Source organism: Lutra lutra, chromosome 7 (assembly GCF_902655055.1).
Source record: "Lutra lutra chromosome 7, mLutLut1.2, whole genome shotgun sequence".
NCBI classification, from domain to species: Eukaryota; Metazoa; Chordata; class Mammalia; order Carnivora; family Mustelidae; genus Lutra; species Lutra lutra.
The window spans coordinates 136,887,193-136,901,490 of NC_062284.1; the positions used below are offsets into that span (position 1 = coordinate 136,887,193).

The 14,298-nt window shown below is 41.1% G+C and overlaps 1 protein-coding gene across 2 annotated transcripts in view; it reads left to right on the forward strand.

The window, feature by feature from the left end:
* The window catches only part of UNC79 (unc-79 homolog, NALCN channel complex subunit), a 247,835-nt gene that overhangs the window by 173,339 nt on the left and 60,198 nt on the right, over positions 1–14,298 (forward strand). For both annotated transcript variants that reach the window (XM_047738927.1, XM_047738926.1), the window contains exons 33-36: positions 2,258–2,365; positions 5,682–5,798; positions 8,440–8,523; positions 11,984–12,086. In XM_047738927.1, the coding sequence (XP_047594883.1) occupies positions 2,258–2,365; positions 5,682–5,798; positions 8,440–8,523; positions 11,984–12,086 (412 nt within the window). The remainder of the gene's footprint in view (positions 1–2,257; positions 2,366–5,681; positions 5,799–8,439; positions 8,524–11,983; positions 12,087–14,298) is intronic.

Sequence of the window (14,298 nt, forward strand, 5' to 3'; positions counted from 1 at the left end):
ATGAGACCTGGACCACACCCCAGCTTATCACCCCTGTCTGGCATCTTGGAATCCCTTCTTGTCTCTGTTCTACAGAGAATTACTCTTCTAACATATAATTTTACTTTTATGTGTGTTATTGTCTGTCTCTCCGCACTAAAATGAAAGGATTCTTGCCTAGTTTGTTCACTGATTATATCCCAAGTGCCTAGAAGAGTTTTGGCAAATATCTGATGAGTGAATGAATGAATGAATGAATGGTTATAGCATTTTCTGCACATCACTATAAAAACTGAATAAAAGTATTTTAAGCTAAGGCATAGGTTTATTCCAATTTTTGTTGTCTTTAAACTGTATACAAATGGAAGGTTTCATAGAATGATTTAAGACTGAGCAAAAATTGCCTGGCATATGGAATCTTTGTACACCAATGATTATTACCAAGTACCTTATAGTAATGGCATTTCTTTAAAATTAAAGATACAGCAAAGATTTTAGTTAGCCTAGCAAAACTCTAAAAATCTCAATGAGCTTTCAAAGAATTCTAGAAAATGAGCTTCAAGCTTTCTCATTCTACATTATTGGTGAGAATATTATGCCCTAGGAGTGCATACATGAAACAGAGGCAGGTGAGGGTGAAGAGAGGTGATTTGTGCATGTTTTTATTTATTTAATCCTAATTTTTTTTTTTTTTTTGGATTGTGTATGTTTTGAACTAGTGGTTTGGGGAGAATACCTAAGAGAAAAGTAATAGCCTAACCTCTGATATCTTAGTGACTAAGGTAATTTAAAGCAAGTTGCTATTTTGTGCTTACTCAAGAGGGTTCAGGAAACACACTTTTTTTCCATCAAAAAATGGTTATTCTGGCAACCATATCCATTCAGAAAGACCTCTGAGAATCAAAACTGGATGTTCCAGCATCAGTGCTTAGAAGCTTTCCTCCCAGACTCTCATTTAAGGTTGATTTTACTTTTATTTCTGACAAGTATAGTGATCATCCAAGGACAGAATAACATCTTCATACTTCAGTTTGTATGTGTGCATGAATGTATGGTGACTTGCTCTGTGACAGGAAAATAATTGACAATAGGAAAAGAATGAGACAGAATCATCGTGAAGCTTGAGAACTTGAAGCCATTTAGGGAGGCGTCCCCAAGTAACATGGGACATTCGTGGACACCTATAGGGTAACTCCAGGCACCTCAATCTGTTCAGTGTATAGTATTGCTTAAGATGGCCAGGAGATTTGTGAAGAATTTGGGGGCAGGGGAATGCTATGATAAACCATTAAAATTTGTAAAAGTTTTTTTTTCAATTTAATTTAATTTAATTTTTTTTCAGTGTTCCAAAATTCATTGTTTATGCACCACACCCAGTGCTCCATGCAATACGTGCCCTCCTTAATACCCACCACCAGGCTCACCCAACTCCCCCATCCCAGTCCCCTCCAAAATGCTCAGTTTGTTTCTCAGAGCTTTAAAGGACAATCTTTACCTAGAATAGTGTGGGACAGCTTCTTTCCCATTGTTGATGAATTCATAAGACTGTAGTGTATGCAGAAAATATTTCTTCTTAGATACATTCGCCAAATAGAAGGAGTAAATGATACAGTCTATTTCTTGCTCACCTAATATAATAAAAAATCTGCATTCATTGTATTTATTCTAAGTTAGAAAGACCCTGCTCCTAAATTACTTATGGCTTAGCACAGGTTCTAGACAAGTCAATGGATAATGACATTAGAGTGTGTTGAGTTTGGGAAAGGTTAAGGACAGGGTGTCCTGGGATTACGTAAAAGGATCACATGACCCATTTTTTTCATTTGTATTTTTTTGGGGGAAGGGGAGTTCCTTGAAGACCTTCTGGAGGAGGAACTGTCTGTATAATTGAGATGTAATTAATGAGTAACAAGTTGCCAGGAAGAGGTGGAGTGGTGGAATGATGTAGGTGGAATGAACTGTAAGCATCTTTAGGTAACAGATGAAAAGGAATTCAGTTCTGGAAAGGTGAAGCGCCTGGCTCCAGGCTTTAGCTCTGGAACTGTGCTTTTGTTAATCTCCGAGAGGCATAGCCCCAGATACAGAATGTAATGGGGAAACACCTCTGATGGAATTTGGAAACCAGCATGTATATAATTCCATTAAAGTAATTGGTAGGGCCAGAACATACAGAATGATTTGAATGGGTGTATTAGTTGGGAAGCAAAAGATACGGAGAAGGTTCTTGAACTTGTTTGTCATCAATGTTTTGAGCTTTAAATAATATTTCTGTTTGTAGATCCCTCTACTAAAGGACTTTCAACTTTGGAAATGCCACGGGAATCCTCGTCTGCCCCTACATTAGAAGCTGGTGTGCCAGAAACAAGTGGCCACTCCTCAATATCAAGTAAGAATTCCTTCGGTGATCTTTTCACCTTTATGTTGATTTTGGAACAATACGTGCCACGTTGTTTTCAATGTTCACACTCCTGGGGTCAGGGTTTTTTCTTTATATACGTCATGCTACCTTCCTGGGGGACACTTGGCGGTAAGATCTCAGGGATCCTGAAGCATAGGCTCAGTTCTGTCAACATCTCAAGTGTTTGATACATCGGTACCATTACTGATTGGCCAAGAGTCCCAATCTGTGAAGGAATAATCACTGAATTTCATAATTCCAAAAAACGTAAGAGTTATCGATGAGTAGCTTAAACATAAGGCTTGGAACTAGTTCTGGGACAAGTGGAAAGCATTGTTCACGACAGAATTTTACATTGAACCCCGTTGTTTTATTTGAATCACTTCCATCAGTGAAAAAACCTTATCTAGGTTATCACAAAATAAATATAACAGATAGATCATGATCCCAGAGTCATGATGGAATCCAATCCTTTTGGTTCTGAAAATAAAAATGGTGTGAAATTTTACAGGATCTGTAGGGGGCAACTATTTTGAAACAGCCTTCTGTGGTTGGGTCCTAGATTTTGTCCTTGAGGAGTGTGAGTTCTGTTGAGGTGAAGGTAAGGGTGTCCACCTGGCTCGGTGGACCCGTTGAGAGACCTTAGCTTGGGAAGTTCTCAGCAGGAGTCAGCGATACGGAGGCACAGCTCCTGCAAGCCCTCATGCCACCTGCTGGTCAGTTTTGTGCTCCCTATAGACGCTGCATGAGGAGCTAGTTAATTTTCATTTGACCATCTTTTCAAATGAGGATGATTCCAAAAACCAGATAGAGATCTTAGCTCAAATGCTGGACTGATAGTATGGAACAACATCGTCACCTTCATGACTCATTCATTCATGCATTCATTCATTCAGCAACTATTTATTAAGTGTCTGCTGGGTGCTGGGCACTGTGCTTGCCACTGGGGATCCGAGGTGAAAAAATAAGAGATACCCCTTATTCGAGGAGTTCATAGTCGTAATAGTTAATAATAGTTCCCATTTATTTGACACTTACCATGTGCTGGGCACTGTGCCAAATGGTTACACACATGTTCTTTTACTCAGTCCCGACATTGGCCCTGCATGGCAAATATCAGTGACCCCATTTTATAGACTAGGAAACAGAGGTTGGAGAGGCTAAATGACTTGCCTAAGGTTGGGTAGCTACTAAGTGACAGAGACAGGGATTGATATCAGGTCTGTTTGATTGGCAAATCTGTGCTCTTTTTTTGGTGTTACACACTGCCTTAGAATAACTCAAATTCACTTATAATAGAGATTATAGAAATTCTAAGAAAGTGTTTTCAAGTGAGAGTTACTTACCCTTTTGGTAGCAAAGAAGAACAGCTAGTTTTGGATTTAATTGTTCTTGTATCATAAAAATCTGTTTAATAACATGATAGAATGCCCATTGGTAAGCCCCCATACTATAATCATGAAAGTATATTTTCTCCTCCTTATTTATATGAATCATCCCCCAAAATAGGAAGATAGTGAATTCTAATCAGGATTCCAAGTTGGATGTCATTTGAGGTAGGGTGACTAAGTCAGCCGGACTTCAGTGCTAGTTACATGTGTCATGAAATAAGTGTATCCAGTGTCTCATGATCCTAGAGTCATGACTGACTCTTGCTTTTCTAGACTCAGCAGAGTACATCATTAGATTTCCACCTTCCTCCTCCTCTCCATTAAAAGCATGCACTGGATGGCTGTTAGTGGTGTGTTCTTGGAGGCATCATGCCCAGCACCTCACATGCTGAGCTGAAGGTTAAGGGATTTTACTCTCAGGGAACTGTGCTGTCTTCACACATAAGTGAGAATCGGAGAAATTATGAAATCACTAGAGGTTTTAAATCCTCCTTTGAGCATACTCATTTTTAAATTGGTTGAGTCTCATACAAGATTTCTGCTTTTGCATTTGACCTGAAGTTGCACTGTTTCAAGTGAGTCGTAACACTGTAAATTTCACCAGTCAACAGGAGTCAGAGATCTTCTGTGTTGGTTGGCATAGCCATTATTGTCAATTTAGTCAACATGGACTCCAAAACACAAGAATTCCCGTCACATTCCCCTCTTTGGATCAGTTTGCTAGCTAACCATGCCATGACTACCATGAATCAAACAGCATGCTAATTACATTAAAAATGTTATAATTGATTTCACATCTCACCGAGTTACAGTCTTGGTACAGTGATTGTGAAACCTATATATAACATTTAAGACTTTCCAGGGGCCATACAATCATCCGGTTTCTACCATCCCCTCATAGAGCATGTCCTTAAAGAACTTCAGTTTCTGAAATTGTCCTCCTAAGAGTGAATTACCACGTGCTCTCCAGTGTCCAGGAGTTTGGGATCATGCAGGAAAGTCACGTTAGTGATTCTCTGCTTTTCTCACGGGGCTGGGGGCAGGGACTGATGGGGCTCTTCCTCAGAGGAATAGGAGAGCAGGAGATAGGTTGCTTTTTTACTGGTAGAAGTGGGTTTCTTTCTTTCTTTCTTTTTTTTTTTTTTTTACAATTTTTCTGGTTTGGAAATGCTCCTAACTTGACATTTCATTGGTGGGATATTTGTCAATGCTTAACTGCAGGATAAAATGTTACCACTGCTCTCTAAAACAAAGATTTGTACTAGAACACACTTGTGGAAGGTGATTCAATTCGCATTTCCCAAACAGTAGGCAGAGGCTCATATAGAGATTAAAAATAGTATTGACTTTGAACACTTCAGCATGTTTCGGTTTCTGTGACCACCTCATTTGCTAGTTGGTTCCCAAGTAATACCATATCACCTACTTTAATTTCTTTCTCGAAAAATTGGGGTTGATATGTGTCATTTTACTTCAAAGTACACACACACACACACACACACACACACACACGGACCTCATGGGGATATAATGAAGCCTGAAACTATGTATGCACAAGCTCCATTAAAAAAAGTTAAGCTAGTGTTATATGCCTTGAATCCTTTTTGGAATGAGATAAAGTATATAAATTAAAAAAAGTAAATGAAAGTAATCATATTGTTGTAACTGGAGTAAATATTTACCGGGTACAAAGAAGTGCTCATAGGCACTCTTTCATTCTTTACTGAGGGAAGAAAGGCACCTGGAAGAGCAGTGTGCCTTAGTTTTCCCCTTGGACGGGAGCATACAATTTACCGAGCAATTGCAAATAGCCAGTGAAGGTTCATCTAAGATTCTTTATGGATTTGTAGAGCCTTTGTGTGCAGTGGAAATTTATTCCCCCTAGTAATCATGTCCTAATTTCCTCCATATAGCTCAGTATAGGCAGATGAAAAGGGGATCCCTGGGAGCTCTGACAATGAGCCAGTTAATGAAGCGACAGCTGGAACATCAGTCTAGCGCCCCCCATAACATCAGCAACTGGGACACTGGTGGGTCAAGCTTTTTCTTCTTGTTTTACCTCTCAGATTAGCTAAATGCCACTTTCTTTGTGTCCCCTCTGCTCTCGTGTGAAGGATTAGATGTTCTCTTGTGTTCTGTGGTTCAAGTAATTAAAAAAACAAAACCTGAAGGTGATGAATAAGTCTCTTTAAACTTTCCAAGTGTTCCAGAGTCACCTCATTGTCCATTGGGGCTGGTCCAAGTCTTTGTCGTCTAAGACCAGATTCCAGAGGCTAGGTAATCTCTCTGGGGTTAAGCGATATCAATGCATAAGGAGGGAATGGATCTGTGATTTCATGATGCAAATTAAAAACCAGAAACAAAATAAAAAACACCACATTATCAATAGTCTCTGTTTTGTGAAGCATTCCCCCCAAATAAGGGCATATTAATAGTAATACTAACGATTGCAGCTTAGTGATGTCGTGATCTGCCGGTAGGTTTGGGAATATGAGCTCTGTGTTTTAGTTAGCAGGGTGACCAGCTTGCAGCCGCACACCCTCATGCTCATACGGTGGGACTGCATCTTACCTCAGTTTTAAAGTAAGACTTTATCACCATGACATGTCTATTTTAAACATGATCACTCCGCATTTTCTGACCTTGTTCCCACATTCTGCACACGTACTCCTTTCCAAGCCGGTAGTCCTGCCACAATGCTGTTCTCTGGAATGACTGCCTTTCGTGTTTGGTTTTTCTTTTTTCTTTTTCTTTTGTAATTAAATGGGTCATTTGAGTTGCAAGATTACACATGCGGAAGCCCTTTGCAACACACGTGTGCTACGAATATGCCACAGTTTGTTACTGTGATAGGCTCTAGCGGCCAACACTTGGATCAGACTATTTCGGTATCTTGGTTAGTACTTTCTGGCCATAGTTCTGTGAGCTTGTCACTGTAATATCTTTCCTTATGACCAGGAATTGTGACGTCCACAAAACCAAACTATCGACAGACTTTTTTTTTTCAAAACCATAATATTGACATACATTTTATCTTATCTCCTCCATCCATTGTTTTTTTTCAAAAAAGGAGAGTTAGATAATTAAATCCCACACAAAAATACCCAATCCTATGTTTGACAGATAGTTTCAACTCTCCAGGCTTTATTAGGGTTCTTAATGTTTAAAGGTTTCATGTTGTGTCTTCCTTTTGGTGATAAGTGGTAGTGAATAATGGAACGTCCGAAAGCCAACAGGCAAGGGGCAAGGAGAAAGACAGGGTAACCAACCTCAACAGCTAAGGGGTCTGGGTGGAGTCATTCCATCCACACCAAAGAGGGCTGACTCTGTTTCTCTATTTAGTGATGAAGCTATGTGAGGAACAGAGGGTGAGAGCCTTTGTTTGGTTAGTTCTCTGATAATTAAATGCCCACCTTTTGTTAGGTTGACCTGGGGCTCCGAAGATTGTTTTACCAAGCTTCTATTTTCTATAGCAAGTAGCTCAGCCTAAGCTAACCATTTCAGATTTGGATTATGATTGCCAACTAGTTTGATTGACTCAGTAGAGTTATAAAAAGGCTAATAGATCTCAATTTCCAAACCAAATTTTAATCTAAAAACTGAGTCTGCGTGATGCCAAATAACCCATTTAACTGAATTTTTCACATTCAACCAAACTCACTCATGTCGCTCTGGTTTCTCACTTAATACTTGACATTTACATACTGTGCAGTTATCTTTCACCTGTTTTCCTGGGCTTGTTTTCCATTCTCCGAGTTGGTTCTCTAGTGACCAAGTCCCACTAGAGCTTCATCTCAATACTCTAGGTTTGATTAGTGCCACGAAAAGTTCTCCCCAAATCTAAGACCACAGGAAAGTCGATGAACGCGTAAGTCATTGTTAGGTGGCATGACGCGTTATAGCACATATGTCGATTTGGTGACTCATGGTCTGCAAAGGGACAAATCTAATTGTGTTGACACTGCGAGAGGCAGTCTAAAACACGGGTTATGATCGATTCACCTCAGCATGCACCTGCTTGCTCACCGGATACCTACCTCTTCTCCATCCGTGCTCATCTGATGGCTGCTTCTCTGTCTCATCTTTCATAGGAAGCAGATGTTCCAGAAGCCCCACTCCTCCATGTCTTCCCCTGTCCCTCACCCCTGTCCTTCAGCTCTCAGTAGCTGACCTCACCCCTGTCCTCACCCCGTCCCTCAGCCCTCAGCGAGACACCTGCCATTTCCTTGCCACCAGTTCACCTGTTTTCTGTATGACCTCTCTGGCTATTGCCCCAAATGGTTGCTTAAGTATTTACTGATGTGCATAAAACATTTATTTCATGGCTGTGACATTAGCCTTTCAGTTTTTTCATTTCATATCAAGAGGTAATGGTATTTGAGCTTTCTTGGTGGGGAGGTAGAGAATCCACATTTTTTTTTTTTTTGACAGTTTTAGATGCTCTCATGCTCTCCTGCTTTTAATTACATTGCATATACCTGACTGGCACGTTTGTAGTGAAACCCCAGACAACCCTACCCGAAAATCTAGGATGTTTCCTATACGTATTAATAATCAACAATAACAGTGACCCCCCAAAATGGCCCCACGAGGTTATTGGTTAAATTCTTTATATTGTGACTTGTGCTAAATTGACCGCATTGAAGACTGAAATGCTCTCTTTATCCACAGAACAGATACAGCCCGGGAAACGGCAGTGCAACGTGCCCATGTGCCTAAACCCTGACCTGGAGGGACAGCCGTTGAGAATGAGAGGTGAGTTGCATCGTGGAATCTCAGACCGCGCGAGCTGAGAGACACTGTATAGGTCACTCATCTGGTCTCCCAGCAGCTGCCGAAATCTCTTCTTGAGCAGCTCCGTGAAGTGGATCCAACCTCTGCTCAAACACCTCCAGGGGCTGGGAATGCACGACATCTCCTCTTTGTACATTATCAACAGAAAGTTCTTCCTTATTGTGACTTTCTGTCTGGGACCACCTGAAACGAGTCTAGCCTCTCACCTAATTTTTTTTTTTCCACCTAATTTTTTAGACGTTTGAAAATAGCCACATTTTGCTTATTTCCTCAAGACCATATGTCCCTGGGTCCTTTGACATACCTCTTAATACAGACCAGCCATCCATATTATTGTGTATCTTCTCTGAACATGGTCCAGCTTATCTGGGTTCATTCTAGAATGTTGGTATCATAGATGAATAGCTTCTTTGAAATCTAAATTCTGAAACTGCACAAAATATACTCATGGATTATGCTGCCCATTAGAGTAGGCTGAGTGAGTATAAATCTGCACCAAGATCATCAGAATGTGTATTTTCCAAAATTCATCTCATGGCTAATCATTACTTTTGTTCTTTTTTAATTCAGAAAGGAGCTTCAGCCATCCTTTGTAAAAAACAAAAACACAAAAAACAAAAAACAAAAATGAATTATGACCACCTCGTTTAGCTACTTCCCTCAATCAAACAGACTTATTATTTAGGACCTTACCGCTCTTCTGATTTTCCTTGGAAATGAGGAGATATTTATCTTAAGCTTTTGCTGACATTTACTGGGCAATGAGTAGCAGTTTTAACCCCTGTAGATGATGAGACTGTTCTCACTTATGGACTGAGGAAAAGCTTTTATGAGCAGAAGTCAGTGGTCAAACAACTCTGGTGCTTGCTTATCCACGAGCCAGCGACTACAAAAGCAGAAAGACAAAGTCGCTTTCACAGTAAACTGAGGAAATCCACTGAGGCAGCTAAGGACGGATGGGCGCTCGCATCCTTTGAACAAACCAAAACATTTACAATGCCTCCTATCTCTAAGATTCCCAAAGGAGCTTTGGTAAAAATCTCTGGCTTTGGAGCTGGATTTTGGAGGAGGTCCCCTCTTTATTCAAGCTTCTAAGAACCTTCTATTTCTGTTCCTGGTTCCATACAGAGTACACTTGGGGTAGTGGTGCCATCAGAAGTATTGCCCACAACTGGGGGTTAATGGGACTGCTTTTAATGTTGCAGGTTTCATTGTAACTCAGCGAGAACAAGAGGTAGCTGAAGTGTATAGATTCCTTTTGCATTTCCCACCCTCTTCGTCTCCATTGTTCTGCTCCCAAATGATTCTCCATATTCAGAAATCCAGCAATTTAGCTAATGTTGCCATGGGGAGCCAGCACCCCCCAACTTTTATAGAGGATTGCCTTAAATACTGCATGACATGTTTTGTGTTGTCATGTGAATAAACAACTCCACAGTACTATTATTGTCAAAAATACCTGTTTCTTGGCATTTGTATTGGGTAATTATTGGCTTGAAACCACCCAAATGATTTTGATTCCTTCCTTTTTCTTGACTTGAATTGTGAATTCTGCTTAATAGTAATTGGTGATAATCTTCTGAAAGACTTAACTCAAGAATATTTTTTTTTTTCCTTTCAGTGCCTTGTTTCCAGTAAGACTGTATATATATCATCATCTTTGGGCTGACTTTTTCCACTTTCAGCATAGACATTTTGGCATCTGGTAGACATGATCTGTCAATGTTCAAGAAATGTGGAATATTAGATTTAAACTTTCTGTATTTTGGTTGCTTGAAGCAACGTCATGCTGTTTACCTTAGTGTTTAATAATTAAACATGTCTCCTTTGATCTTGGCCCAGTTCTTGCCTTTTCTATTTTTAATCAAAGTATAGTTACGCTTGTAATAAATACTGTTGCTTCCACTCAAAGCATCATCTTGATGAAACAGTTGGAGATCCTTGTTAGTGAAAAACTGGGGTACAGGTAGGAATGAGTGTTAGTCAGAGATAGCTGGTAAATATTGTAGTAGAATATAGATACCCATTGGGGATCCTAGGAAGTGACATAAAGATATTTTTAGATACTGTCCTTGCTGTTTGAGTCTGCAGATCTCCTGCTTCTCATAAACACACTTTGGAGCCTTTGATCTGTCAAGGGAATATACAGTCTGGCGGTATCTTGATTCTTGAAAGGCTTCAGTACAATTTTTTTCTCCGTCAGAGTGAAACACATTGCCCACTTTGCTGGGTTTCTAAATTTTGATGTTACTTCCTTTAAAAGCTGGTTTTCTGAATCTTATCTTTCTCTTACTTAAGGAAAGATCATATAATTTTATTTTGTTTTTTTAACGCTAAATTTCCAGTTCCTTGATGAGAAACAGACTCTTCAATGACCACTGAGTTTTTCTGCATTCTTTCCTGCCTCCATCTGGCACTGGAGGTTTTCTTGGTAGAGAACAACCCCCTGGCTCTCTAGGTTTACTCATTGCCAGAGCATGTCACCAAGAATCCTGCCTTAGGTTTCTCTGAAGCCATCAAAACCCAAAGTTTTAAACTCTGTGATGCTGATTGGCTGAAGTCGCTGGATAATTCCTTCAAAACATTTGATCTTTCATTCATGAGTATTTCAGTTTGAAAAACGAAGTCTTTTGCTTTGGGCTTATGATATTAATTTCCAAGGTATAAAGCTGTTGTGATGTTTCTTAGCTGAAACCCCTCCCCTTGCTTAAGTGTGTAGCGTTTGGGCTCTTATTCCCCACCTCAATTTAGCAGCATTTTAGGGTCGGTAGGCATTTGTGATTTTAGAAATGTGAGACTGTAAGGGTAGCTCCCATGTATGCCTAGCAAACAAGAATTGTAAGCTCAGTTAAGGATGCTCTTGGATACCTTTCCCCCTTTTTCTATTGTTGTCTTTGTCCCCTGTTGGCACAATGAACTCTTTCTGATTTTTTTTTTTTTTGAAGTCAAGAAGCAAAGGGAGTCCAACTCTTTTTTTTTTTTTTAAAGATTTTATTTATTTATTTGACAGACAGAGATCACAAGTAGGCAGAGAGGCAGGCAGAGAGAGAGGAGGAAGCAGGCTCCCTGCCGAGCAGAGAGCCCGATGCGGGGCTTGATCCCAGGACCTCGGGATCATGACCTGAGCTGAAGGCAGAGGCCTTAACCCACTGAGCCACCCAGGCACCCCAGGAGTCCAACTCTTAAAAATCACACAAACAGAAACAGATCACAGTCTGTCTTGAATTCATTTTATCCTTGAAACCAATAAGTCTTTCTTGAATTCCTTTGGCCCTTGAGGGTTTTTCACAATGCTGTGGAGCTGATCCCATCACATCCCATGAGTGTGATCTTGGGAGGGTTTATGAGAGGAGGACGGGGCTTTTCCCGGCCCCCATAAACAGACCTTTCTTTACCAGGTGTTTCCCTGCTGTTTACTCAGGTGCCACGAAATCCAGCCTGCTGTCCGCACCCAGCATTGTCAGCATGTTTGTGCCGGCGCCGGAAGAATTCACAGACGAGCAGCCGACGGTGATGACGGACAAGTAAGCTCACGGGGTTCTTCTCTTCTCCAGAGTTACAGAATTTGAGCGTTTGCTCAGCACGTGTTATGCTTTAAGTCATAACTTGTTTGTCAAGGAGCCATGGCCCTAAGTGTGGGTAGACATTTGTTTCCTTAGGAATGTTGTATCAGGGGAGCCTGGGTGGCTCAGTGGGTTAAGTCTCTGCCTTCGGCTCAGGTCGTGATCTCAGGGTCCTGGGATCAAGCCCCACATCAGGCTCTCTGCTCAGCAGGGAGCCTGCTTCCTCCCACTCTCGGCCTGCTGCTCTGCCTACTTGTGATCTCTCTTTCTCTGTCAAATAGATAAATAAAATCTTAAAAAAAAATAAATGGAAAAGAAACGTCATATCCTTGTATGGCCAGCTTCTACTTATGCCAAGGCACATTCCTTTCTCAGTTTGGACAAATGCAAATCATAGCCACTTACTGGTTGTTAGAAGCTTCAAATTGTGAGGTTGGAATTAAGTATGGAGACTTGATTCTCATTCCCATCCTGCCAGCAGAACCCTTTCTCTGAGTCTCAGACTGGTTATGTCACTTCGAGGTTTGTCAGCCTTCGGTATCCCCAGGTTTCTTATAGGATAAAGTCCAGATGCCTTTGCTTATGATAAAAGGTCCTTTACCTTGTGAAGGTATGGCCTTACCTCTCCTCACCAGGAGCTCTGGCCCCAGAGCCTGCACCTTCTCCAGAACATGCCTGTGTTCTCTCTTCTGTGATTTTATAGGTGCCCTTCTCTCTTCACTTTCTCTCCTTGGCGAACTCCTAGTCATCCTTCAGGACCCAGCTGAAGGCAAAGTTTCCCTGAGTACACACAAGGCAGAATTAGTCATACCATACACCAAGTTTCCATAGTATTTACTATGTCTTTGTGTTCTACCACCAACACATTGTATTTTAATTGTGTCATTGTTTATACATACAGGTTATGAGTTCCTTAGGGACTGGGACCCTTTCTTCTGTCTTTTACACTCTGAGTTCCCTGTACATTTCCTGGCACACAAATGCTTGGGTACTGAGTATAATAACGAATAAGATTTGTGGGATTTCCAGTTGGGAGAGATCTCTTTGGGCCAGGGAGACTTCCTGGTGATGGGGTGGGTAGGCTTGTGATAAAGGTGCGAGGGGCTGGTGGGAGGATCTGTGCAGCGGTCCCCCGCCAGAAGTTGTTCCTGAAGAAGCGAAGGAGCCGCCTTGAAGACATTCCCTACTGTGGAAATTCCACATGGGGAGCACTGAGCTGTGTGGGGAGTCCTCTTCTTGGCTCCTCCTTCTGTACAATGTCCCCATTTTGTGTCCTCCTTTAAGTCTCAATCTTTGTGTACGCTCCATTTCTCTTCTTTTTTATTTACAGATGTGAATCCTCTATTTTTTTTTTTTTTTTAAAGATGAATTTGTCAGGGATGTTTGTATTTGGGAAGTTTCAGATGGAAAGTTCTCAATAGTGATGTTAGCTCTAGTTCCCTCTCTATTCCTGGTAGACTTCCCCTTCACTTTATTTATTTTTTTTAAGAAGATTTTATTTATTCATTTGACAGAGAGAGACACAGTGAGAGAGGGAACATAAGCAGGAGGAGTGGAGAGAGAGAAACAGGCTCCCTACCAGGCAGAGAGCCCTGTGCAGGGCTCGATCCCAGGACTCTGGGATCATGACCCTAGCCGAAGGCAGATGCTTTAATGACTGAGCCACCCAGGCGCCCCGCCCCTTCACTTTATAAAGCTGTCCGGCTGTGGCTGAGTAGAAGGGCAGTGGCTTCAGTTGAGATGAATGAAGTTGAACTTATATTAGATACTACCAAGAGCAGTAAGTTGGAAGTGACATAAAAACTGGTGCCACTAGGTCTTTTCCTATTACACTCAGTAGGTGCGGTGAGTTCCTAATTCTGATCTGAGTGAGTGGGAGGGAAGAGACTGGGATCCAGACTCCCCAGGCTTTCTAGAGTGTTCTCCTGGCTGAAGTACCCCATGTCTCACCCACATATAGGATACTTTTCAATTCAAGAGTGTAGGAAAGCTTCCATTTGTGTCTAGGCATTTTTTATGTTTAATTTCAACAAATGAAAAAAAATCTGATTACTGACTATCCCTAGCAATAATTTTACATGCCTAAAATCCCTTAAGCAGAAGTTTCAAACTGTGAGTCCGACTGGCACTCACTGTAAAAGGGACCAATGATTCATGTCCATAGAGGCCAGAC